General features: G+C 39.9%; 2 protein-coding genes across 3 annotated transcripts in view; one reads left to right on the top strand and one right to left on the bottom strand.

Moving 5' to 3' along the window:
• CLNS1A (chloride nucleotide-sensitive channel 1A) overlaps window positions 1–12,996 on the top strand; it is a 38,124-nt gene extending 25,128 nt beyond the window's left edge. The window contains exon 7 of one of the 2 annotated variants that reach the window (XM_047071392.1): window positions 11,445–12,996. The gene's annotated coding sequence lies outside the window, so the exon portion shown is untranslated. Of the gene's footprint in view, window positions 1–5,936; window positions 5,956–11,444 lie in introns of those variants that run through there. The other variant, XM_047071393.1, reaches the window with a different exon arrangement.
• Window positions 6,087–19,508, bottom strand: AQP11 (aquaporin 11). The gene is made up of 3 exons (XM_047071394.1): window positions 18,887–19,508; window positions 11,622–11,738; window positions 6,087–6,166 (listed from the first exon to the last, which is right to left on the bottom strand). Exons 1-3 carry the CDS (start codon window positions 19,506–19,508, stop codon window positions 6,087–6,089), a joined length of 819 nt encoding a protein of 272 aa, XP_046927350.1.
• Window positions 19,509–27,766: the final 8,258 nt, after the last annotated feature.

Below are 27,766 nucleotides of genomic sequence, written 5' to 3' on the forward strand. Positions count from 1 at the left end.
TGATGCATCTACAAGCCAAGGAGCACCTTAGGCTACCAGAAACTAGGAGAGCGGCCTGGAACAGATCCTTCCCAAGTGCATTTAGAGGGAGCATGGCCCTAGTGACACATTAATCTTGGACTTCTGGCTTCCAAAACTGTGAGACAAAAATTTCTGTTGTTCTAAGCCACTCAGTTTGTGGAACTTTGTTATGGTCATACTAGAAAACTAACACATCCCCCATGGTCATTTTTTTTTTTTTTTTTTTTTTTACCTGAGGAATAGCAAGCTGGCTATATATAAATCAGTTTAAAGTTTCAAAGAATTAAAAATTTATCATTCATTGTGTAAATGAACAACTCTGCAGTTAAAGCAGGTAAAGGAAAAGTTGGTTATCACTACCTATTTTATAAATAACCTGCGTTCTGAAATATGTTTGGTATAGTAAAAGGTTAATGTAACATACCAAATATTCACATGCAGCTAAGAAATAAAATTATACAAGCACAGTTGAAGATTTCTGTATTCCCCTGATCTCCCTTCCTCCCCTTCAGAAGTAACCACTGTTCCAAATTTGGCATTTGTCATAACTATGTATGTGTTTGCATTTTTGCTCCACATGTATGTAGCATCTAAACGTGTGGTATTGGGTTGTATGTTTTTAAACGTTCATTATTTGAATCCTTGTGCTGCTTTTCCTACTTAGCACATAAAAATTTTATCCAAGTTGATACAGGCAGCTCTATAGCACAGTTCATCCATTTTCTTGATGGGCATTTAAGGTTCCAGTTACTCATTATGAAAGCAGTGCTGCAGCAGAAATCCTCGTGCATGGCTCATGCACACGTGTGCATTTCTCTATTGCGGTACCTTTCCGACTTCCTGTTATGCCTACAATAATACATTTCCCACCAGACCCACAAACATTGATTTCTACTAATCCCAGAAATGGAAATTTCATTAAAAACACAGTTCTTAACTTTCCTAGATGTTGCTAACCTGTTCTCCAAAACAGTTGGGGAAATTCACACTGCCATGTTAGGGAATAAAATTTATTGGTTATATCCTCACCAGCTTTTAATATATCCAGACTTAATTGTCTGCCAACCTCACGAATTTGAAAGTAAGGTTTCATCGTGATTGTAGTTTCCATGTTCCTGATTACTAGTGAGACTGAACACCTTCCTATTGTGTACATTGGACTTTTCATATTTTTTGCCCAATTTTTAAGTTTTTTTTCCTTACTGATCTGTTCTTTATATATTCTAGATATTAATCTCCTAGTCTGTGATGTCTTTTCATTTTGTTTACTATGTCTTTTAAAAGTCAGAAGTTGTGGAATCCTGTATGCTTTTACAAGGAAAATGATTCATTATGTAGGATGGTATACGTTGTTCTAGCTCTAGCATTCATTTAGTACAGCTTTGCTACAGTGTAGTTTTAAATAACTAGTTCACAGAAAATTGCTAAATAGGGCAGTGATGTCAGTAGTCAAACTTACTTCATATGTAATTTTTCCTAAAACATTAATATTTTGCACCCCAAGTTACCTGTAATTTTGTGAGTTAGAGGAAGACATGTCTTTAGGTCTAAAATAGGAAGCGGTGGCATGATTTGATTAATAGGATCACTCAAGCATTAGAAATAGGAAGTTATTGGGGCACCTGTCTGGCTTAGTCAGTAGAGTGTGCAACTCTTGATCTCAGAGTTTAGGTTTGAGCCTCACGTTGAGTGTAGAGATTTCTTCAAAAATTAAAATGTTTAAAAAAAACAACAGGAAGTTATTGGAGTAATCTGGACAAAAGTAAGTAAATGGAGGCTTGTACTAAACTGTGCTAGTAGGCCATAATGCAAAGTAGGAAAGCCTACATACCCTAGAGAAACATTATGTAGAGGGACATGTACAAGAAGCATTGCTTTAGGGATGTCTGGGTGGCCCAGCTGGTTGAGAGTCCGATTCTTGATTTTGGCTCAGATTCATGAATTCGAGCCCCACTTCAGGCTGTGTGCTGATGGTGTGGAGCCTGTTGGGATTCTCTCTCCCCTTCTCTCTCTGTCCTTACCCCACTTGCACTCTGTCTCTCTCAAAATAAACTTAAAAATTGTTTTTATTTTATTTTTTTAATGTTTATTTTTGAGAGAGACAGAGACAATGCAAGTGGGTTAGGGGCAGAGAGAGAGAGAGACAGAAGCAGAAGCAGGCTCCAGGCTCTGAGCTATCAGCACAGAGCCCAATGCGGGGCTCGAACTCACAAGCTGTGAGATAGTGACCTGAGCCAAAGTCGGACGCTCAACCGACTGAGCCACCCAGGCACCCCTTAAAAAAATGTTTTTAAAAATAGAATGGAGAGGTGCCTGGGTGGCTCAGTTAGTTAAGTGTCTGACTCTTGATCTCGGCTCAGGTCATGATCTCACAGTTTGTGAGTTCGAGCCCCACATAGGGGTCTGTGCTGACAGTGCGGAGCCTGCTTGGGATTCTCTCCCTTTCTCACTGCCCCTCCTCCACTTGTGTGTGTGTGTACTCTCTCTCAAAATAAATAAACATAAAAATAAAAGAATGGATATGCTATGCAGTTTGGTTTTTTTAAATATTTATTTATTTTGATAGAGCACAAGCAGGGTAGACAGAGAGGGAGAGAGAATCCCAAGCAGGCTCTGTGCTAACAGCACAGGCTGAGTCACCCAGGTGCTCTGTGCAGTTTGAATTAGCTAAAGCTGCATGTATCAACTTGAATTATCAGACAACTAAGTAGAGATACCAAATATATGGATGGATAGGAGTCTGGAGTCGGGAAAGTTGTACAAGCTGACGATAGAAATTTGGCATTCATTAGGATATAGTTGCTATAAAGCTACAATACTGGGGGGGTGCCTGGATGGCCCAGTTGGTTAAGCATCCAACCCTTGATTTTGGCTCAGGTCATGATCTCATGGTTTGTGGGTTTGAGACCTGCGTCAGGCTCCTCACTGACAACATGGAGTCTGCTTGGGATTCTTTCTCTCCTCCTCTCACTCTGGCCCTTCCCTGCCTACGTGCTCTCTAAGATAAATAAACTTAAAAATTTTTTTTAAATCATTTATTAAAAAAGCTACAAGACTGGATGAAATTACCAGGAGAATAACTATAAATAGAAAAGAGCTCAGAGGACTAACTCCTGGGAAACTATCATTTAGTTTGGGGAGAGGAGGAAATAACAGAAGAAATTGAGAAGGCAGTGATTTTCTGGAAATGAAGTATTTTCAGGAGGATACAATCAGTTTTATCAAATGCTGCCGGTAGGTAATAAGGACAAGAACTTGCTTTATCAGCATGGAAGTCATTGATGGGCTTGGCAAGCATGGTGGAGCTGAAGCCCTGATTAGAGTGCTTCAGGGCACATCTGCCTATCTAACTCTTCTTGTGCCCGCATGTGCTTACCTTTTCTCCTGCTACTGTACATGATCTAGCTTTGCTTCTAGCTGAGACCAACCACAGAGTTGTGCACTTGATTCTGTCTTCACTAACCTATTAAGAACTATGGACCTGGGAAATCTCCCCTTCCTCTCCTACATCATCAAATACTTTCTGCTGCATCATTCCCCTCAGAATATACGCATGCCAAGATCTTTCCCATCTTAAAAAAAGATTCTTTCTTGACCTAATTTCCCCCTTCCACTACCGCCCACATTTTCTTCTCTTTACGGCAAACCTCTGAAAGAATTGTCCTACTGCTGTATCTTTTTTTTTTTTTTCTTTTTTTCTAGTTCATGTTCAGGTGCAGGCAACGAATAAGCAGACAGCTGGGTTTAATCAAATTGTGGTTAAGCCATGTGAATATAATGAGACAAAAGAACAAGGGAGTTAAGATTCTCTGCAAGTGTGTAATTTAAGCTGTTTTAGGAGAAGGGGGATACGTGAGAGGGGTGAGAGATGTGGAAAGGTGGTGTTGTTAGTGGAGACGGGTTCTCCATGGAGGTCAAAGGATCACTGCAGATGAGGTGCCAGAAGGAGGGGTTAGAGGTTTGAGATCCTACAAGAGTGAGTTACTGGTAAAGACAAGCTGAAGTTTATGAACAAAGTTGTAGCTGAGGCAAAACAGAAGGAAAAAAATCATTGAAAAGCTTTTCAAGTCCAACCAATGAACTGAGAGGCCAGGACACTGGAACGGTCATCTTTGTGGGTACTGAAATCCCCAAGAGCTAGAACTGGAATGGCGGTAGAGGGCGAGAGTGAGACAGGAACTAGGCCCTTAAAGGAACGGCATGGCCAGGGGGCGGGGAAGGGGGAGGATGTTGAGGGCATTCTGGGGCAGATGACTGCATGAAGAAGTACCCAGGTGGCAAATGGCACGGCCCGATGACAGGATTTTAATGGAGGGAGCAGAGGAAAACAGATGGGAAGCAGCAATGAGGAGAGAGGAGTCTTCCACCTCCAGACCCAGTGTCAGAGGCGGTGTAGAGGAAACTGCTGCTATTTGAGAGGCCACAGTCTCAGACCCAAATTCTGACGAGTTTAGAGGGCTGGGTGTTTTCACAAATTACTACTACTCACGAAACAGTAACTGAAACACAGTTTCATGTTTGGAAGACATAGGGAGTGGCAGAGGGATCATTTTAAAGGGAACAACCTTTATTTTGTGTTGCCATGATAGGACTCAGGCCTAGTATTGCCAGATCTTTTGGGTTTTTCAAGAAGCCAGAACTGGAGTTTCGCGTGAACAAGACTAAAATACTAGCTTTTTATTTATTTTAAAATACTGTGCAGACCAAATAAAACTGTGTTTAGCCATTGTAACAGTTTCATGAATTCTGCTTTTTAAAAGAGAAACTACTATGGTATTTTAAGTTCATGAGTCAAAGTCCATGATCCTCAAACTCGCTGCCTTGCCAGGTAGCCCGAGCCATTCAGTCCTGTCTGCAGGTGTAAAGAGAGTGACTATCTACAAGCTGATCACGAAACAGCACTTACATTACCTGGCAATTTATCAGTTGCTTAATTATTACTCAAACAGATCTGATCTCACCCCATATTTTTTTACTTTCAATTCTAACCCTGATAATGGAATTTCCTATGTAGAGAAATGCACTTACCCTTATTTATGGCCTGAACTTTTAAGGAAAAGGAGACCTCATACAATAAAAGAAAGCTAATGGAAGAAAACTTACAGGCTGATTAAACCTAACAAAACAAAAACTAATTAATTCCTAAATAAATTTTAAAGATTTGAAAGATTATAATAACGTTTTAAAGATTATAAAATCTTTAATGTTGCTTCAAAATCTTCAATTTTTCTTTAAGTCATAATGATGACTGAGAAAATTTTTTGTATTGAAATAGAAGTCTTTTTGACCTCAGTCAGGACAGCAAACCCCTCTGGACTTAGTTTCCTTATCTGTAAAGTGGAGATTAAAAATACATGCCCTACCTACTACATAAGGTAGCTGTTAGGATCAAATGAGAATGTGAAAAGCTTACCTCCTGCCTTTTGTGAGTGCTTTGTTTATTCTCTTCAAGAATAACAACCTGCCTAAAGCTAGTGAGATTGTCTGTTTAGAGAAAATATTTTAGATTAGAATATATTTAAAATTTAGGAAACCCCTTGAGTGTGAGTGGATATATAATCTACTTCCCCAAGCAACTTTCCTGTTGATAGGTGACACTGCTGATGGTATCACTGTGTGAGGTAGTGGCTGAAAAGTACCCTTTCTGGGACTGTAAGCATGACTGGTCATACATTGGTTAAAAATCCTGTTCATTCAGATGATACTTGGTACACACTCTTTCTGTGGTCCTACCATCACTTCCCTTCCCTTCTCCCCCTCTGCTTTTTTTTTTTCCCATCAAAATTAATAATTATCACTTGAGATTTATATTTCATGTAATGCCTTTTCTAGCAGCATTTAATACACACTCAAAAGAACAAGTCTTAACTGAGAAACACAGGATATCTCCTTTTCACAGTAATTTTTTCTTTCAGTTCCAGTGATGAAAACTACAAGGCAGCTTCCTCAGAGGAAGCTAAACATTGATGAGTCCAGTGCCGCCAGGATGTTGAATATGAGGTGATAAAATCTTTATCACCTCCAGCTTGACTGTCCTGTAACTTAGTCTGAGTCTTTTGGAATAGTTATTCGTTTTTATTAATTGTATGGTTGTTATACAGCCATGGAAGGAAAAAGTTGAACATCAAAATCATCAACAATATACCTGAAAGACAAAATAGAGTAAAATAAAAACAATCTATAAGGAAGTTCATAATCACTCAGTGGCTATAATTTAAGATTATATACATAGAGATTTGGAAAGCTATATTTAAAAGAGTTAGCTGCATCAATTCTACATGAAACATTTAGATATTTTTTTATGTGTGTGTGTGTGTGTGTGTGTGTGTGTGTGTGTGTGTTCAAGAACACTTTTTAAAAAATTTTTATTTAAACCCAAGTTAGTTAACATATAGTGTAATAATGTTTTCAGGAACAGAATTTAGTGATTTATTACTTACATATAACACCCAGTGCTCATCTGAACAAGTACCCTCCTTAATCCCCATCACCCAAAACCAGTAGATATTTTTTAAGCTAACATTCTCACATTATTTTTCTTCAACCATGAATCCTTAAAAACAGTGTGTACTCGGCAAAACTAGAAGGATCTAAACAATGAATTGAAAGGATAAATAGGAGTGCCTGGGTGGCACAGTCCGTTGAGCATCCAACTCTTCATTTTGGCTCAGGCCGTGATCCCAGGATCGTGGGATCGAGCCCTGTGTCAGGCTCAGCGTGGAGCCTGCTCAAGATTCTCTCTCTCCCTCTGCCCCTCCCCTGCTTTCTCTCTCTTTTGGGGGGGGGATGGTGGGGTAGGGAGAATAAAAGGATAAATAGAAAGATCTGGAGTTCTAGTTCTCGCTCTATTACTGACCTCCTGAGTTAGAAACTCTGGACTTGAGTCTCCATTTGCTCTTCTCTAAAATGGCAACACTGTGTCCCCTCCATGCCCCAGACATGTACTGGGAGAACAGAGCAACTGAAAGTGCTCAGTTTTCATTTAGAATGCTCAAACATGACTTTCTCCTTCTTTTTTCATCAGTCACAATATTAATAGCTACTAGAGCTCTAACAAGCACAAAACAAAATTTAAGTGCTGAAATTTTACACCTTAAATATAAAATATGTTTTAAGGGGCGCCTGGGTGGCTCAGGCAGTTAAGCGTCCGACTTCAGCTCAGGTCACAGTCTCATGGTCCGTGAGTTCGAGCCCCGTGTCGGGCTCTGGGCTGATGGCTCAGAGCCTGGAGCCTGCTTCCGATTCTGTGTCTCCCTCTCTCTCTGCCCCTCCCCCGTTCATGCGCTGTCTCTGTCTCAAAAATAAATAAACATTAAAAAAAAATTTACAATTTAAAATGTTTTAAAAAGTCATGTATTAGTAAATCTTTATTTTTGAGGTCACACCAGGCAAATCTAGCAGGTGGCTATTGGTTGATTTTCCATAGGGAATAGGGCTGGAGGAGATAGTCACAGGGCTCACATCACTGTCTTGAAAGGAAAGTCTGCAATAATTAATGTTTTTATCATAACATATTTAGGCTTAAAGCTCTGAATTAGCTTAAACTCAGATTAAGAATGAGTTCTGTCACATGCACATTGATATTATTTTAGTCCTGTTTGATCAAAACAGGAAACCATAGGTTTAACTAGCATATGGATAGCTTAATATACTGTTGAAAAATGAGTCTGTTTTGCGACCAAAGGCTTTAAATGGAAAAAAAAAAATCCATATGTTAATTGACCTACAAAATTTGACATTTTCTTTATGAAATCAAAGCTAGATTGTTATATTTAAACCTTTTTCCAAAATGTAATTTCAGTTTCATAGCAAATAGAATTTGCTAATTTTCATTTTATGGAATGTGTAAACTAGAGAATTCTATATGCATTATTATTGTCACATTTCTAATATATATATATATATATATATATATATTTTTTTTTTTTAGTATTTATTTTGAGAAAGAGAACACGCAAGCAAGCAGGGGAGGGGCAGAAAGAGAGGGAGACCGAGGATGGAAGCAGGTTCCATGCTGACAGCAGGGAGCCCCATGCAGGGCTTGATGCAGGGCTTGAACCCACGAACCACAAGATCATGACCTGAGCCAAAGTTGGACGCTTAACCAACTAAGCCACCCAGGCACCCCAAACATTTCTAATATTTTAAATTAATTTTGGGAAGATGGCAGGAGCCATTAGAGGAATTATAAGTACCTCTGCTGTGAAGAAAAACAAAGAGTATGGCTTCCAAGAATAGTTTGCTCCCTGCTTGGTCAAGAATGGAAAGCTATCTTGGGATGACTCTCTTCCGTCTCACTCAATAGCATTGCCTAATGTGGCTTTAACAGGGTTTTGTTTGTCTTGATGCCTCATCTCTTAGCTGTTTGAAGGCCTCTCATAAAATGACAATTTCTTATTTTTCCCATCCTTCTTATAGTTTGTGACCTTATTTCATTTGGTGCCATTTTTTGCAATGGAATGTAACTTCAATGAATGACAGAATTTATTTTTTTTAATTTTTTTTTTAACGTTTATTTATTTTTGAGACAGAGCATGAACGGGGGAGGGTCAGAGAGAGGGAGACACAGAATCCGAAACAGGCTCCAGGCTCTGAGCTGTCAGCACAGAGCCCGATGCGGGGCTTGAACTCACTGACCGTGAGATCGTGACCTGAGCTGAAGTCAGCCGCTTAACCGACTGAGCCACCCAGGCGCCCCAATGAATGACAGAATTTAACAGCGAGCTGGAATTCAGTATTCTAAAAACTGCAATTTATTCACATATATCTCTTATCCACATCTATTGAAGGATTCTTGTATTGCTCTTCATTCCTAAACTTCTTTTTTTTTATTTATTTATTTTTTAAAAAAAAATTATTTTTTTCAACGTTTATTTATTTTTGGGACAGAGAGAGACAGAGCATGAACGGGGGAGGGGCAGAGAGAGAGGGAGACACAGAATCGGAAACAGGCTCCAGGCTCTGAGCCATCAGCCCAGAGCCTGACGCGGGGCTCGAACTCACGGACCGCGAGATCGTGACCTGGCTGAAGTCGGACGCTTAACCGACTGCGCCACCCAGGCGCCCCATTCCTAAACTTCTTAAAGAAGCATAGGAACATACCTCTTCAAACAAAAAGCTGTAACAAATTTCAGTTAAGTCTATCTAGAAAAAAGCTAGGAGATCCATAGGCCAACAAAGAATCTTTGTATATTTTCAACAAGCCAATTAGGGCTAGCTAGAGAGAATTGCTAAAAAGTTTAATCCCAATTTCTTTTTATAAGATCTTTTTTAAGTTTATTTATTTATTTTGAGAGAGAGAGACCGCCAGGGAGAGGCAGAGGGAGAGGGAGCGAAAATCCCAAGCAGGCTCCGCGCTGTCAGTGCAGAGCCCCATGTGGGGCTTGAATCCATGAACTAAGATCATGACGTGAGCCGAAATCAAGAGACGCTTAAACGACTGAGTCACCCAGGTGCCCCCCAATGCCATTTTTGAAAGATTCCTTGAATAGGAAGAAAGAAATGAATAAAAGTGTTTTTTCTTTGGGTGTTTGGATATTTGGAGGGATAAGTGGTTCCATAAAATGTTTTGGTAATGGCTATAAGTAATGTTACCTTCCTGTTTGGACTATGGTAACATGAACAGAATGTAGTCTTTCCCCACTCTATTACTCTCTGGTCTGTACACTTTCTAAAGCGTCCAAAGTGACTGTTCCTTTTTGTCTATCATGAGATTTTTTCTAGTATATTCTTCCAGGAAGAAGTTATTAAGTGATTTAGGCTGGAAAACATTGATTAAAGAAAAAAAACATTGGGTGCCTGGCTGACTTAGTGGGGTGTGACTCTCAATCTTGAGGTTGTGAGTTCAAGCCCCATGTTGGGCATAGAGATTACTTAAAAAAAGAAGAAAGAGAGAGAGAGAGAGAGGGAGAGAGGGAGAAAGGAAGGGAAGGAGGGAAGGAAGGAGGGAGGGGAAAAAAGTCATGGCCATTTTACAGAAAATGTCATTACTTCTGATTTTTTTTCCTTTTATTTACTTCTATTTTTGTTCCTTTTAAAAATTATTTTGGAAAGCACTACTTTTTAGTATTCTTCCAAGTAAGGGATGAAATAATTCTTTAGTCATAGGCCTACTGTTAACATAGTAGTTAGAGCACAATAACAAATATATAACATTAATAATACATGTGGATTGTAAATATGACATTTTAAGAGAATATTTCCAAACAAAAACTATCAGTAGACCTATCCAATTAGTGACCTTTATAGCTTCATGAACTTCAATGACCTTTTTAATTTTTTGAAATCAAGAGTAGAGAAAATTTTAAAGAAGTTACTGGAAAACATGAGCAATCTGCAGAACTGAACAACAGCTGCCATTGTTAGCACTTTAAAATACAGATTTTCTCTGGCATTTTTCATGTTTAGGTCCACAAATATCATGACTGAGCATAACAGGTACTAACTGTGAAATAAAAGCATGGAAGGTGAACAGGAGGAGTCAGGTGTGACGGCTAGTCAAACCTATTATGCCAGTGTTCCCATCTAGATATACCCAACTTTCTTTCTTTTTTTTTTTTTTTGACAGAAATGAGCAATAAGAAACAAAAAATGCTGTGGACAAAAAGAAGGATGAAATAATAAAGACCAGGCATCCTCACATTCATTTATAGTTACAATTTATAATCAGGCTTAAGAGAGATGATGAAACAAAATCAAGAAATGCTGATAACTTATACACCTGTTTTATATATCTGTTTTTTATATATCTTACATATCTGTTTTTATATATCTGTTTTATATAACTGATCCAGATAGTAATAACAGGAATACAATTTGTGGATAATTTTAAAACTATATTTATTACAGGTATCCATTGTTTCATGAGATGCTCTTCTGCAAAATGAGTCAAATTTGGAAAAAAAAAAATTCCTTTAGCACGAAAGAAAGGCGTTTTTGTTTTTTTTGTTTTTTTTTTGTTTTTTTAAGTAATCTCTACATCCAGTGTGGGGCTCGAACTCACAATCCCAAGATCAAGAGTCGCATGCTTTACAGACCGAACCAGCCAGGCACTCTTGAAAAATTATTTTAAAAAACAAAAATTTTTTTTAATGTTTTATTTATTTTTGAGAGAGACAGAGACAGAGACAGAGTGTGAGCGGGGGAGGGGCAGAGAGAGAGGGAGACACAGAATCTGAAGCAGGCTCCAGGCTCTGAGCTGTCAGCACAGAGTCCGATGTGGGGCTGGAACTCCCGAATGGCGAGAACATGACCTGAGCTGAAGTTGGATGCCCAACCGACGGAGCCACCCAGGCGCCCCAGAAAAATTATTTTCTTAATGGAAGGAATGACTCACTTTTTGGCCCATATATCTGAGGGTTTCTTAAGGTGGTATCATGCATGGAACGGACTACCCTTAACTACGTAATTTTGTTTCTTTGAAGATAAAAAGTTCTAAAGGATACCGTACACATAAAGTGTTATTTCAGGTATGTTAACTACCTTTTTCATTTTCTTTTTGTACATACTCTGGCTTTGGTAATTGACATGTTACAGTGATACTTCCTATCGTATTTTAAGATACCTTAATCTTTTAATCATATTCATAAAAATATGCTTACCTAAAGAAGGAGCGAGCCAATATACTATAAAAAATCGAAGGAATGCTTCATCAAAACACTTCAAATGTAGTGAAAGTGCCAAAGCTGGATTAAATACAGCTCCTGTTAGACTTCCTCCTGTAATACATTTTAAGCAGAGTGATACCAAACCATATATTTTACATTTTCATGTAACTAGAAATAAAGGGGTTACTAGATACAACTACTTTGTTTTAGGTGTTTAAGTATTCTTATGCTATAATCTTCCTTTGCAGAACCACCGTGCATATTATAGAGTATAAAAATAGATTATAGATGATAATATGCCAGGTATTAAAAAAGGACATAAGAGTTTTAATCCAGTGCTTTTCCTATGTATTACAGAATGCACATTGAAAGTTAATCTACTCTATTATTGTTCCTACAAGTTTATGAAATGGGAGACTTGGCTGCCCATCTTAACATTCACCAATTTAAATGAATGAATAATAATGAAAATAAAATGAAAATACATTTAAAATGGATACAATGCCCCAGAATCCTCTTGGACTTAAGTATATCTTTGTGTTTAAAACAAAAGTAAAATGGACCAAAGCGTTATCATTGACTCTGTTTTTACTTCTCAACAGAGAGAACCCTGAAGAAGGGACTGTGAATGGCATGTGAATAAAGTGGTTACTAAATTTTTTTAAATAAAAAGAGTGGTCGTGTACAGCTGGGAAAGATAAGCACAAATTCTAACTGTTGATTGCTTTTCAGGATTCATGGTACAGCTCTACACCCAGGTCCTCTGACATGGGGCCTAGGAGTTTATACTTCTGGCTGGCCTCACAAGCAAGTGAGAAAAAGCAGAGGAGGCTGGACTTCCTGTCTGGTGGTACCAGACCTGTGGCTCAGCTTTTCAGAACACACTCTAAGAATATTCCTGAGACAATGACATTTCTGTTGCTTCTTCCATGTGGAAGCTTGGGCACACACATCTGCCTCTGACTCAGCCACAGAGACAGATCCCAAGATCTTCACAAATTTTACCCTGCCATGTGCCACTAGAGTATGTTGCCTTTATAAAATGCAGTAAAATTAGAAACTAAGTGACCCTTTCATAAGATTTCACTAATGAGATTTCATACTTGATAAGGCTGAAAACAAGCCATGTCAAGATGAACACATTGACCAGTGAACTAAGTTCACTCCGTGGCTAAGAGTTTTTCCTAGCACACCAGCCTCACAGCATGATTCATATTCACGTCTCAGCAATTCTAAATGACACCATGTCATGGACCTTCAGAATCATTCTTGAATCGTCAATCCCGGAATGTTAGACCTGCAACTGCCAAGCACCAACAGGATTGTCAATTCAGTTCAATAAAAAAATTGAGTTCCTATATACTAGACATTATGGGTAAAAAGATACTGACTTACACAGGTCTTTACAATACCATGTAATATAAGCTATTATAATATTAGTGACCTGTGATTTTTTTTTTTAAGACATGGATCAATAAAATAGAAAACCACCACCCTCATAATTAGCTCACTTTGGTGTTCCCATTAGGTCTTTGTTATTTCCATTAAGTCCAAGAACACGATCTATCAGTCTTCTGCCATCCTAAAATTCAAACTACTTCACTCTCCTTATCTTCTAATCCTCACATGTCTAATTCTATTGAATGTGACGTGGTGAAGCTGCTCCTCCTACCAAGAGGTAAAGTCTATTCCCCTCTCTTGAATATGGACTGGCTTTCAACTTGCATTGACAAACAGAATGTAGCAGAAGTGATGCTGTGCTAATTCTGAACATGACGAGTGACGCTGAGTGAATTACAGGTCTCAGTAAATCCATCAGCTTCCACTTTTTGCTCTCTTGGAACAGTGCCCTGACCATGTAAGTAAGCTGGTCTAGGCGGCTGGAGGATAAGAATCCACATGGAGTATAACTGAGGCACCTTAGCTGACAGTTGCCACCGACTGCTGGACACGAGTGAGGTTACCTGGGTTCTTCTAGCACTGCCAACTGCCCAGCTATAAGATCTCAGAGGGATTTCCATCTAATCCACAGAATCATGAAAAACAATAAATTATGATTTTAAGCAATAGTTAACTGATACAGAAATTCTTTATCAGGAGCAGGTTCTGTGTCAACAAAAGCCCAAAACATGTGCCTTTGGCTTTGACACTTTAGACTATATACCTCTTGTTGCATGGGGCTGTCGTATGCATTGTGGGATGTTCAGCAGCATCCTTGGTCTTTACCCACTAGATGCCAGCACATCCATCTCCCCCACCATTGTAACATTTAAAAATGTGTCCAGACATTGCTGAGTGTTGCCTGGGGAGTTTTCCTGCTGAAAACTGCTGTTGTAGAGAACTACTGATACTTGTTTACAAGTAGACATACACAACGTTGTTTATAGTAGCAAAGAACTGGGGGAAACCTGAGTGTCCATTCATAAGAAGGTAGCTAAATAAGCAAGCTTCATAATTTGGAATTACATTCAGTATTTTGAAATAATGAGAGAAATCTCTTTACTACTTAACACTGGTAGATCTCCAAGATACCACTAAACGACCACCACCAAAAAAAGTAAACTGCAAAAAGGCACCATACCTTTTACATTAACATGAACATACATAAAACAATAGTTTATATAGGGTCTTATCTGTGTGTATAATAAATCACATAAAGAGTTTGGAAAGACATACACACATGCATGTGCAGAGGACTATCCTTGTGGGAAGAGCAAGCAAGGAGGGAGAGGGGACAGGCATGGATGGTGGCAGTCAAAAGGCACTTTTAGTCTCATCGGTAGTGTTTCAATGTTTTACAAAAAGAACAAACACATTCAAGCATTGTGTAATTAAATGTGAATTCATCAGGCACAGGACTAACAAAATGGCTTTGAAAAATGTTACTATTTATTGACATCTGAAGGGGAGAAGTCATAATAAATATATATTGAAGAAGAGGTATCAATGGGAAGATAGAGCTGGCTGATGGCCCAGAGTCTTACAGGACAGCACAAACTTGGTGAAATTACCACAGTTAAAGACTGTGTCAAAGTCCAAGTTACAAATCTGGCAATTCTAGATGCTAACGTTTCTCAATACTCCTAAAGGGAATCAAATTCTCTATGACAGGATGACACTAATTACAATCACAAGACTCATGTATAAGCCAGAATGTCAATGAACTAATTTACAGTGGAGGCTAGCCCTTTCCAGTGACCAGAATATTTGTGCCAGGTACTATGCTAAGAACTTAAAACACATTATTTATATTCCTCATAATGGTCCCAAGAGATAGATGCTATTATTCTCCATTTAAAAGATGAGGAAGCAGGCCTAAATTAAGCATCTCTTCTAAGGGCATAGTACAACTCCAAACCTGTGCCCTTAGCCACTATATTAATAAATGTTTTGGACCTTTCTTTGGAGCAGTTTTTCATTTGTAATTTAGCACTTATTTCATATGGTTATTGTATTGAAAGCAAACACATGTAAAGGACTTAGTTCCCTTCTCCTTTGACAAATAACCTTACCTATATTCTTCATCATTTAGAAGGATACCAAAAACTCCTGAATGTAGTAATGAAATGAATTAAAAATACTACGAATTATTCAAACAATGTATTAGGCCAATTTTAAAGCCCTTAGGTGTAAAATATAAAATACCAGATATATATTATTTCTTCTGCATTATTTTTTAATGTGAATAGAGTATTTGCTAATTCATTCATTCACTCATTCCAAAAATACTATTTATTTGTAACAGGTGACACAATGTTAAGACCTGGTTATATGTTATAATGAATAAAACAATTTTAGTTTCTGTATTCATAAAGCTTTCTGTCTGGTGGAGGAAGAGCTCTGGAAACAAGTATATAATTAAAAATTCTACAAAGGAAATGAAAAGGTGCAGTAATAAAGACAACTTAGACGTGTAAAATACCAGATTTTTTTTCAATGTCTAATTACAGTTGACCCTGGGACAACATGGGTTTGAAATGCATGGGTCCACTAATATGCAGATTTTTTTGACAAATACAGTACAGTAATGTAAACATATTTTCCTCATGATTTTCTTAACGTTTTTCTCTAGCTTACTTTATTATAACAGTATAGTATATAGTACATATAACATACAAAATACATGTTAATCAACTGTTAATGGTTAAGGCTTCCAGTCAACAGTAGGCTATTAATTTTGGGGGGAATCAAAGTCATACATGGATTTTTTACTGTGTAGGGGGTCAGTGCCCCTCACCCCTGCATTGCTTAAGGGTCAACTGTAATTACACAATGAATGCACCTCTGTCTTATCCTGTTCATTGAACTAAATTCTCCCAAAATCAAAATTAAGGAAGATTTGCTTGAAATTTACATTAATAGTTTTATAGCTCTAATATGTTAATAAATCACATAGCATTTTTGTTTTACTTTATTTGGGAAGACAATGAATACATGTTAAGTGGTAATAACATCAATGGCCTCCATGTGCACATCAAAAGTCGAGGGTGCTAAATCAATAAATAGAGAACCAGACACATGGTCACTGGCTGTTGGAGGAGCCTGGGCCATGTTGCTGGACTGTTATGTTCTGTAATCTTAAAATACAAAACCAGTTACCTTGATGCGACCTGTACTGGTGACTTCTCAGTGCTCTCAAAGTACAAGTGATTAAAGAAACATCCCAGCATGCAACTACGTCAAATCAGTACCAATAGTATCTTAGAAGTTAAAAGACATATCAAGCTTGTAATGAGACCTGACTTAGCTGACCCTTCCCCTGGCTTTCCTTCCCTATCCTTTCTTAAATCCTTCCTACAAAAGCCTCACTTCTGCCTGATAAAACAGAAACTCAACCAGTCCCAAGACAGTTCATTCCATCTGGAACAACTTTGGTCTAAAGTTATGTCATATACATAGAAAATAATGGAGAGTGAAATGGCTTAGTATAGCAACACCCAAAGTGTATTCTCTTCTGCTACATACTCCTAGACAAAATGATTCCATAAGTTTGAAAAACTTCCATATTCTCCTTTTGGAGTTCCACAATATACAGCAGTGTATACAGAGCAGTAAAGGCTCTTTAAAGTCTTAATATTAGAAAATCTGTTTAATCCAGTGTTTGCCAAACTTATTTGCCAACAGAATCTTTTTGTAACTTAAATTGTTTTAATTACGGTGAAATACGTATGGCATAAAACATACCATTTTAACCATTTTAAGTGTATATCCAGTGGCAATAATTACATTCACAATGTTCAACTATCACCATTATTTCCACAACGTTTCCATCACCCCAAATAGGAAATCGGTACCCATTAAAGAAAGTCCCTATTCCTCTGTCCCCTAGTCCCTAGTGACCTCTGTTATACTTTCTGGCTATACTCTCTGGCTATCGAGAATTTGCCTATTCTGGATTTCTTTATAAGTGCAGTCCTGCAACATTTGTCCTTTTGTGTCTGGCTTATTCAACTTAGCATAATGTTTTCAGGGTTGATTCATGTCACAGTATTTATCAGAACTTAATTCCTTTTTATGGCTGAAGAATGTTCAATTGTATGTACATATTTTTGTTACTTTTGAGGAATGCAGTGTAGGAATGCTGATAATGAAATGAGTATAACCTTTAATGTCAGTACCATGATTCCAGCACATTCTAGCTGTGTGACCTTGGATAAGACATTTCACTTTTGTGAGCCTCACTTTACTTAAAATGGGAATAATATATCCATCAGTGAGTTTTTCTAAGGATTAACTAAGATAACTCATATATATTTCCTGTATTCTTGGTATATTGCCTGATGAATATTCTTATCTCCCTTATATTGGCAGAAAAGAAAGATAACAATAGATCAATTTCTGTAACAGTAGTAATTCATAGTTGTCTATTAGGTTCTACCCCTGCAAACAGTCTCCAGTGCTCTCAATACTTAACCCACTAGCCACTGACCACTTGAAATGTGGCTACTGTAGCTGAGGAACTGAATATTTAATTTTAGTTAATTTAAATCTAAATAAACACATGTGGTTAGTGCCTTCCAAATTGGCCAGCACAAGTCTGGATGAGAGCAGTGGTTCTCAACTCTAGTTTTATGTTGGGATTATCTGGAAAACTTCAGGATACACAATTATATAAATACAGAGCTAAACAGTGACATAACTTTTTGCAAGAGATGATTCTCTTCCTCCTTGTGGCATGCTTGTTCTTTAGCCAAAACCTAAAACTTTAATAAGCAGCTATTCACCAACCCCTCAAATATACATATATGCTTCCCTCTCTTCTATACCTTTTATTTCCATCTGTGTCTACACAAAGTATAGTACTAGATCTAAAGGAGGGAAGCTGGATTGGAAAGTCTTTCATTTTTATCCTGGGAAGCCAAGCAAATGTTTAGGAGACCTTATCCTTAGGTTTGCTTCTATTCATAGTTCCAATGGGTAGAAGATAGACTCTTACCACTAATTTCCTTTTATCAGAGTCCTGTCTCCAAAACATTTTATATAGTCTCAATGAAGCTACTTTGTTGTAATCATTTAAAATGACACATTTCATCATTAAAATTTTGTTTTTTGGATTTTCTTGTCCCATTTAGGATATCCAGGTTACCCACTGCATCTGACATCTGTCAAAGTATACAAATGGGTTGCAAGAAATCAACAGATTTCTCAAGTTATTTGTTTTTAAAAAGCATCTTTAATTTCAAGCAAGTTTTAATTTCAAAACACATCTTTCTTTATAGGTCACTTAAAAGTTCTTCTATAACTCAAAATGACTTGTTAAGGAAATAAGAAATGACTTTAATTCTGTAGAAAAAGAACTAAATAAAATTAAAATTAAAAAAAATAAAAAGAACTAAAAACTACAGAACTTCTACTCCTCCCTCTGACTACTAACCAGTCATGTAGCCTGTGCTTTAAATTGGAAGGAGCTATTTAAACTCACGATCATTTTTCAGTCAGAGTGTCAGGTTGGCATGAGGGAAGAGGTAGCTGATAAGTTATCTTTCTTCTCTACCATTAAAACAATCCCTTCGTAGGATATTTGAGCCCTTGGCAATATCTCACAAGATCTCAGTTTCAGCACAGTAATGGCTCCTGAATGGAGGATCTAGATGTCTGCACTACTGGTAAAGAACACGCTGCAAAATGGTCAGAATAATGGAGATACCAATATTGACATCGCAGATGTGTAGGACTTTCAAATGTACCTTGGTAATGAACTTAGAGCCTCAGGTCATAGAGGCTCCGGACATGCCATGTGTTTTGTGGGAATAACAAACCTGTGTAGACCAAAAAGGTGATGATTGCTGCCAGCAGGTGGATACGAAGCTTGGTTCGGACCTCCTGGAAGTGCAGCAAAGCGCTGTGGAAAATAAAGGAGCAGATGGCCTCCGTGATGATCGCTTTGGGCAAGTCCACTTGAATGGGATTCCTGCAAGCCAAGCTCCTCTCGTCGAGGTGATACTTGCTCAGCCCCAGGCTCCACAGGACGCTTACGCAGTACCTGCTGCACAGGGCACCAATCAGCTGAGCCGACAGCCTAAGGGCACCCGTCTCGGAGGACATTCCCCCCAGCAACATCTGCATCATCACGCCACACGGGTTGCTAGAGGTGCCCACCAGGGTCAGGCCATGCACCAACGAGAAGAAGTACACTAGCGTCAGCGGCCAGGTGGGGTGCGCGGGTTCCTGCTCGCTCAGCAGTTGCAGCTCATGGGTGCAGCAGCAGAGCTGGAAGGTGGCCAGAAACTCCAAGACGAAGGTGTGGATCATCGTGAACCTGTGCAGCTGCTGCCGGGTGACCACGCGGGCCAGCCCCATGAACAATACCAGCAACAGCATAAGCCCCAGCGAGGTGCAGTTGTCCTGCACCTCGGGCCAGAGGCCCCGCAGAGCGGTCATGGCTCGCTCCAGGCCAGACTAGGCTGCCCGCTTGGCTCTGGCAAAGGCAGTTTAGGGGCGGGAGTCCGAAGTCCCCAAGTCCTCAGCCCCGCCCCCTCCTCACGCCCCTGGGGCGGGCCGACTTCTAGGCCAGAAGGAGGCCCCCGGGCGTCGCGCTGGAGGACTCCTCCCCCCCTCCCCGACTCGGAGTTAGGGTGTTGGGACTAGAGCCGGGGAGGAGGGGAGAGGAAGGGCGGCAAGGGAAGCTCTGCTAGGGCACTAGCTGAAGGGCCAACGGTCTGCGGGGGTCGGAGGCGCCCACGCCCCCTCGGCCTCCTTTAGGGACTGGAAGCGGGCGCGAGTCTGGCAGTGTGCGAAGGGACGCCGCACGCCGGGACCATTGCGCATGCGGGCGGGGGCCCGTGAGCCCTTGCGAGCAGCCGCGCCGGGGACCCCAGGACCCCAGGCCGGGGCTGAGGGTGCTTTCGACACGCACGGAATGGAAACGCGCGCGTTCGCTGCGATTTGACACTTGTTTTGAAGGGAAGACCTTGGTTTTCCTTCCTCGTTCCTAAACCGGTAAAACCGCCCTACTGGAATGACTCCTAGAGATCATCTCGGCCAACCACCTCGTTTTTATTAATGAAGCGACTGAGAAGACGGGAGGTGACGGAGGTGGGGCCAGAGGCCAGGGGTGGTTAGCGGGAGTAGACTTTGGATTCGAGGGAACGGGGTTTGACCTGTGTGAACATGGGCACGTAACTGGGTTTTCCTCAGCTCCCTCACAGGGTTGTGGGTCATAGGACCCACCTCAATTTGTTTGGAAAAGCATGAAGGGGCGCCTGGGTGGCTCAGTGGGTTGAGCACTGGACTCTTGATTTGGGCCCAGGTCATGATCCCCGCGTTTTGTGATCAAGCCCCAAGCCTGCTTAGGATTCTTTCTCTCCCTCTGCCCCTCTCCCCTGATCTCTCTCTCTCTCTCTCTCCCCCCTCTCTCTCAAATAACAAAATCACATGAAAACACTAGCAAAGAGAGCCGAGCACACAGAAAGTGTTCAATAAGTGCTAGCTTAAAGTCTGGTAATGCCAGAGTCCAGGGCTCTTGCCGCCGCGGCTCACTCTCAACAGCTCACCTATTTGGGGCGGCCCATTGTGAGTGAGCTGTTGGAGAAGGTCAGGGATTCCTCCGACCTCGCACCTAGTCTGGTTTTGAGCTAATGCCACAGGTGTCAGAGTTTGCGGAGGGGAGAGGCGGGTGGGAGGCAGGCGCAAATGCCTCAGCCCCGTCCCACCTCCGTCTTGCCGCCACCGGGCTCTCTTGACCAAGAAAAGAGTCCACATTCTTAGGAGAGAGGAACAAAATGAGAGGAATAATTAGCCTGAGCTTCCAGTGATAAGAGGGCACTTGGCAGGTGTTCTTGATGATTCTCTTCAGCTTTCCTCCCCTTTCTCAACTTGTCCTGTTTTTTCGTTTGCGGGAGAGAGAGAGAGAGCGAGAGCGCAAACACCAGCAGGGGAGAGGGGTGGAGGGAGAGAGTGCGAGCGAGCAAGAGACGCCTAAGCAGGCTCCACATTTCAGGGCGTAGACTGTTGAGGGGCCTGATCCAGGACCCTGAGATCGTGACCCGAGCCAGAATCAAGAGCCGGAAGCTCAACCGGCTGAGCCACCCGGGCGCCCCTCAACTTGTACTTTTATAACTAATGAAAGTTCTCTTTACAACTCCGAATTGTGGGGGGTGCCGAGAGACATTCTCTGCATTAAAAGATAAGTACTGGGGATGCCTGGGTGGTGCAGTCGGTTGAGCGACTTCGGTTCAGGTCATGATCTCACGGTGTGTGAGTTTGAGCCCCCCATGGGCCTTGCTGCTGTCAGCGCAGAGCCCGCTTGGGATCCTCTCAGCCCCTCTCTCTCTGCCCCTCCCCCACTCCCGCTCTCAAAAATAAACATTAAAAAAACAATGAAAATAAACACTTGCACCTTTCCTTTTTCCTGCATTGGTGCCTGATGAAGAATTTAGAGTAAAACTAGTCGCTGCTGTCCAAAGGGGTAGCTTTTAAATCAGTCCTGTGAGTGTAACCCTCTCATTGCTCCCCTTTAGTAAAAGTCACTTGAGAATGTGAATATATTTTGTTTACTGCTCTGCTGATAATTCACTATCATTAGCAAGAGCCATGTAGAAAACTTAGTCTTTTGAACTTTCATTAGAAATTTTAATATTATATATTGTAATTAAAAAGATTTGGGGCATCATTTCAATTAGAGAACAAGAGCAGAAGAAAACCAGTGACTTGTAATTGAGTATTTCACATCACATAAATCAATCTCTGTTTTCAGAAACAAAAAAATCTCTACTTAAATTACCCTAATTCCTTCAGCAAAATCGTCTGTTGATATGGGTGACAGAGCTGCATCTTGCAAACCCAGATCTTAAAATTCCAATTCCCAAGACCAGTATCTTTGTGAAAAAGAATGACTTACACGGGTTGAGAATATAAATTAGTATTGGATTATAACTCAAAGTATAAACTGAATATCCATGAAGTTATACTTATATACATAAATAATTGAATAAGGAGTCTAAGCATAGCTCTTTGCTTGTTAAGTGTGGACTATGCATATTGACTTACTTTCAAAGAGAATACTATGGAAAGGTGTGGTGGGGGGAAGATGAGAAAGAGAAACTTTGCAGTGGAGAAACTTGACAAACACTATCTCAGCTAAAGGATCAAGGTTAACATCCACAGTGATGTCATGTTGACAGTATGTACCCTTGATAGGATGTAATGAGAATGGCCTGTAATGAGAATGGTTTTCCTTTCCAAAACACATAACCCCAATATAATCATGAGAAAAACATTAGAGAAATCCCAGCTGAGGGCCATTCTACAAAATGCCCCTACCAGTGTCCCTCAAATTGCTGAAGTCATAAAAACAGAAGTCTGAGAAACTGTCACAGCCAAGAGGAGCCTAAGGAGATATGATGACTAAATGTAATGTATTGTCTTGGGACGCCTGGCTGACTCAGTTGGAGAAGCATGCGACTCTTGATCTTGGGGTTGTGAGTTTGAGCCCCAAGTTGGGGGTAGAGATTAGTTAAATAAATGCACACAAAAAAATAATAAATAAAGGTGCCTGGCTGGCTTAGTTGGTAGAGCATCTGACTCTTGATCTCAGGGTTGTGAGTTCAAGCCCTACACTGGGCGTGGAGCCTACTTAAAAAAATTTTAAAGAAAATTTAAGTAAATAAACAAACAAATGTAGTTTCATGGATGGGCTCTTTGGCCAGCTAAAGGATGTTAGATAAAAACTAAGGAAATCTGAATAACATTGGGACTTTAGTTAATAGTAACATATTAATATTGGTTCATTAAGTATGACATGTTCCATAGTAATGTAAGATGTTAATAATAGGGAAAACTGTGGAGTGCCTGGGTGGCTCAGTCAATTAAGCGTTGGACTCTTGATCTCAGCTCAGGTCATGATATCACGGTTTGTAAGATTGAGCCCAGCCCGCATCAGGCTCTGCACTGAGAGTGACAGCATGGAGCCTGCTAAGTATTCTCTGTCTCTCCCTTTCTCTCTGCCCTTCCCTTCCTCTCTCTCTCTCTCTCTCTCTCTCTCTCTCTCTCAAAATAAACTTAAAAAACAAAAGCACAAACAAAAAAACAAAATAATAGGGAAAACTGTGTGGGGCATATAACTTTCTGCGGTTGCAACTTTTCTGTAAATCTACAACTATTTTTGTTTTTTAATCTATAACTAAAATTAGAAGTTTGCTAAAAATAAAATATCACAAAGCATAGGAGTTGCTGTTAAAATTTTTTTTTTTGGTAGAATTGGAACACCAGGTGGTTTCAACAGAGCCTGAGTTGGCCCCGGTGATTCTGGCAATGACAAGAGATGGTGAAAATCACCACAACTATTTAGGAAGAAAAGCTTCAGCACAAGATCTCAGTTGCCTTGGGGCAGTCCTGTGTGGGCACCAGCAACTGCTGAGTTCTTTGGGCAGCTATCAGAGGCCTGCCTGCCCTTTAAGCCTCAACAGAACAAGAGGGGTTTCTACAGAGAGCCAGAGCTGGGGCAGTCAGGAAGAAAATGGCAGTGAAGACAACTGTTCTGGAGGGGCACTTGGGACTTCACAAAACCATTTGGGAGAAAATAAGGAAGTTTGGCTTTCCTGCAGAATGAATGGAAGCAGAGCCAACCAATTACTCTTTCGAAACTGTTGTTGCAGTCCCTTATTTACTGTGAAGGATGCTGTTGCCTGAAAAACAGGTCTACAAACTAAGAGGACTTACTGCTAAGGTATCTGTGAAGCTCTTTAAAATCTGTTAAATATAAAAATTTATAAAATATGCACACACACACACACACACACGCACGCACTCCCCAAATGCAATTTAACTACCTGAGTCAGAGTGTTGTTGTTTTTTTTTTAATATAAAAGTTAAAACTAAGTACACAGATGCCAGAAGTCCCTTTCATTACACCTCATCTATTAGAAATATAAACCTCAACCAACTTGTTTTTCAACTTCTTTTTGTCGTTAATGATGGGACTGGTGATTTTGAATGTATGCCCAAATTTTTGTTTTTGAATTTAACTGGACAAATCTGATTCTTGCCAGGTTTATCAACTCTTTGAGTTCTAGTTACGGAGCTACCTCTTTCTGAATTTCACTCCACCTAACTTCCTTTTTACTGTTCCATTTCTGATGCTCAACTGGCTATTTCATCTTTACTCAACCTTTCTTACAGTGTGTACTATGACTGGCTCTTTTATGTTAAAAGTGAGATTTGCATGTTTTAGTAGGATAACTCTTCCCTTATCTCTAGATGCAGAACAAAATCTAACTGGATCTGTCAAGAGACACCCTAGCTCCAGAACAAGACTTGTTCAATGAAGGTTATGGACAGAATGACTAATAGGCTTTTTATCACCATGGAGTCTTCATTCATTCAACAAGTATTTATTGAGCATTAGTTAGGTGCCAGCCAGTACACTAGGCACTGTAATAATAAATACTATCTCTTTACTCTTGGTGCTTAAGCTATTGAGAAAGACAGTATTAAACAATGTTTAAGTATTATGCATATTAAGATAGGGGAATATTCAGCTGTCATCTGTACAGTTATGGTTTTTCATCTTTTAGGTGGGGGAAGTCATAGACTCCTTGCATTTGATCAATGTCATAGACCTTTGCCCTAGAAAACAAACATACCCTCAAAATCTTGCCAATAATTTCAAGTTATTCATGTGTCCTTTTGAAGCCTTTCCATGCACTCTGGGTTTAGGATTCCTACCATAAATGAAAAACACAAATCAGATGAAACCAGAAGAAGCAGGAATCCTAAAATATATGAAGGGGAAGAGAGACAAAGTGCTGAGGAGTAAGAGCAGCAAGAATGAAAAATACGTTTCCACAGATTTATTTAACATGTGTTATCCCCAGCCAACATACATAATTAATGCTTCCTGGAACAATCCCCTATGGAGGAACCAATGCCCCACCAAGTGAACCTTGCCCTCCCATACAAGAACACTTTAAGAAGCTACCAGCTCCTTCACCTTTATAGCAACATGATGAGTGGTAAGACGTGCTACAAATCAAAACTAAGCAGGATAAGGGGGATGGACAGTTACTGGGACTTTGTGTGTTTGTGTTATTTTATATAGTTATACAGACTATCAAGGAAGCCTTCTCTGATAAAGTGATATTTGAGAAGAAAATTGTAGAAGTAGGGGAGCAAACCATGTGGTTTTCTAGGAGAGCCGTTAGGGCAAAGGGAGCAGCAAAAGGGAGGAGGCCAGTGGACAAAGCAGAGTGAGTAAGGTGAGAGAATGGTGCGAAATGGGGCCAGAGAGGGAGATGTATGTGTGTCAGGTGTCCCAGGGTTGAGGTGAAAGGGTCAGGGGTAAGAGATAGAATCTGAGGGGACCAGACTCTGATGGGATCATAGAATGAACGCTATTAGCAATGGGAAAACTGCTCAGTGAAACCCAGCAGGTGTTTTGCATTGCAATACCCACAACAGCACAAATGCTGAAGTGGAGGAGTGGTTAGCCATATTGGATAATGGAGAGAGGCTTACTGAGCTTTACCTTACCAAGGTAAGGGTCCATGTGTGTTAAATGTGGACACCCCCTCTGTGTGTGTGTTCGAGGGGGTGGGAATAGGGTGGAGCCTGGAAACTGAAAGAACAATGGGGAGAATACTTAGGGAAGCGGTCAGAAAACAGAAGGCTAGGATATCTTCAGTGGGAAGAGCTCAGAAATAGAGAAAAGGAAAAGGATCAGGAAAGAAGGGAAGGGAGTAAGGAACCAATACATGTCAAATGTCCACAATTTTCCAGGATCTTGACATATATATTTTAATTTGGCTTTAAAGCAATACTATGAGATGGGTGTTATTGTCCCCATCTTACAGATAAGAAAATTTCAGACCCAGAAAAATTAAGCAAATTGACAAGGCGATACACTACTAGTAAAGAGTAGGAGAGGCAACTTTATTATTTTGTCTTCAGTTATTACCTATTTTCTTATGTTGTTGTATTGATTCATTCCTAATAATATATTTGGAGAAACAAAATTATGTTACAATTAGGAAGACAACAAAAGTGCAAAGTAATAGGTATGGTTATAATTTTGATTATTGGGCTCTCCTCACTGTTGGATTACACACCTGGCCTTACAAAAAAATGCCACAAGATGGCAGCATCTCACTTATTGGTTTGGGGACCACTCAGGTTCCATGGACAACTGTTTCAATAAAAATATTGAATAAAAATTTTAGGATTGCTTGTTCTAGCTTCGAGGAGAATGCTGGTGCAATTTTGATTGGGATTGCAATGAATGTGTAGATAGCTTTGGGTAGTATTGACATTTTAACAATATTTATTCTTCCAACCCATGAGCATGGAATGTTTTTCCATTTCTTTGTATCTTCAATTTCCTTCATAAGCTTTCTATAGATTTCAGCATACAGATCTTTTACATCTTTGGTTAGGTTTATTCCTAGGTATTTTATGCTTCTTGGTGCATTGTGAATGGGATCAGTTTCTTTATTTGTCTTTCTGTTGCTTCATTATTAGTGTATAAGAACGCAACTGATTTTTGTACATTGATTTTGTATCCTGCAACTTTGCTGAATTCATGTATCGGTTCTAGGAGACTTTTGGTGGAGTCTATCGGGTTTTCCATGTATAATGTCATGTCATCTGCAAAAAGTGAAAGCTTAACTTTATCTTTGCCAATTTTGGTGGGAATGCAAACTGGTGCAGCCGCTCTGGAAAACAGTGTAGAGGTTCCTCAAAAAATTAAAAATAGATCTACCCTATGACCCAGAAATAGCACTGCTAGGAATTTACCCAAGGGATACAGGAGTGCTGATGCATAGGGGCACTTGTACCCCAATGTTTATAGCAGCACTTTCAACAACAGCCAAGTTATGGAAAGAGCCTAAATGTCCATCAACTGATGAATGGATAAAGAAATTGTGGTTTATATACACAATGGAATACTATGTGGCAATGAGAAAGAATGAAATGTGGCTTTTTGTAGCAATGTGGATGGAACTGGAGAGTGTCATGCTAACTGAAATAAGTCATACAGAGAAAGACAGATACCATATGTTTTCACTCTTATGTGGATCTTGAGAAACTTAACAGAAGTCCATGGGGGAGGGGAAGAAAAAAAAAAGAGGTTAGAGAGGTAGGGAGCCAAAGCATAAGAGACTCTTAAAAACTGAGAACAAACTGAGGGTTGATGGGGGGGTGGGAGGAGGAGGGTGGGGGATGGGTATAGAGGAGGGCACCTTTTGGGATGAGCACTAGGTGTTGTATGGAAACCAATTTGACAATAAATTTCATATTTAAAAAATATTGAATAAAAAGTAATGTATCAGTTATAGTCTGTGCTCAGACTATACTATCTTGCTATACCCATCTTGTGCAGAAATACTTGTCAAGAAATAGAGTAAAACCTCCTAAGTTCACAGAAATACATCCATTCATAGGCATTAGGATCTTGACATTTGCCTCCAGGTAAGCAGGATAAAAGAAATGATTTCCAATGTTGTGTGGGAGTTATGGGAAATGGTAGAATGTAGTCCATCAAATTTCCACCTGGGACATCAGAGAAATATGTGTTAAAATTCTAGCTTTGACTCTTAGCTGCATGGTATTGGGCAAACAAAAATCTATCTAGGGGCACCTGGGTGGCTCCGTCAGTTAAGCAGCCAACCCTTGGTTTTGGCTCAGGTCATGATCTCACAGATTGT

Source organism: Lynx rufus, unplaced genomic scaffold (assembly GCF_022079265.1).
Source record: "Lynx rufus isolate CCGP_SWC_20201006 ecotype Redwood Valley unplaced genomic scaffold, mLynRuf1.p SCAF_9, whole genome shotgun sequence".
In the NCBI taxonomy this organism is placed as follows: Eukaryota; Metazoa; Chordata; class Mammalia; order Carnivora; family Felidae; genus Lynx; species Lynx rufus.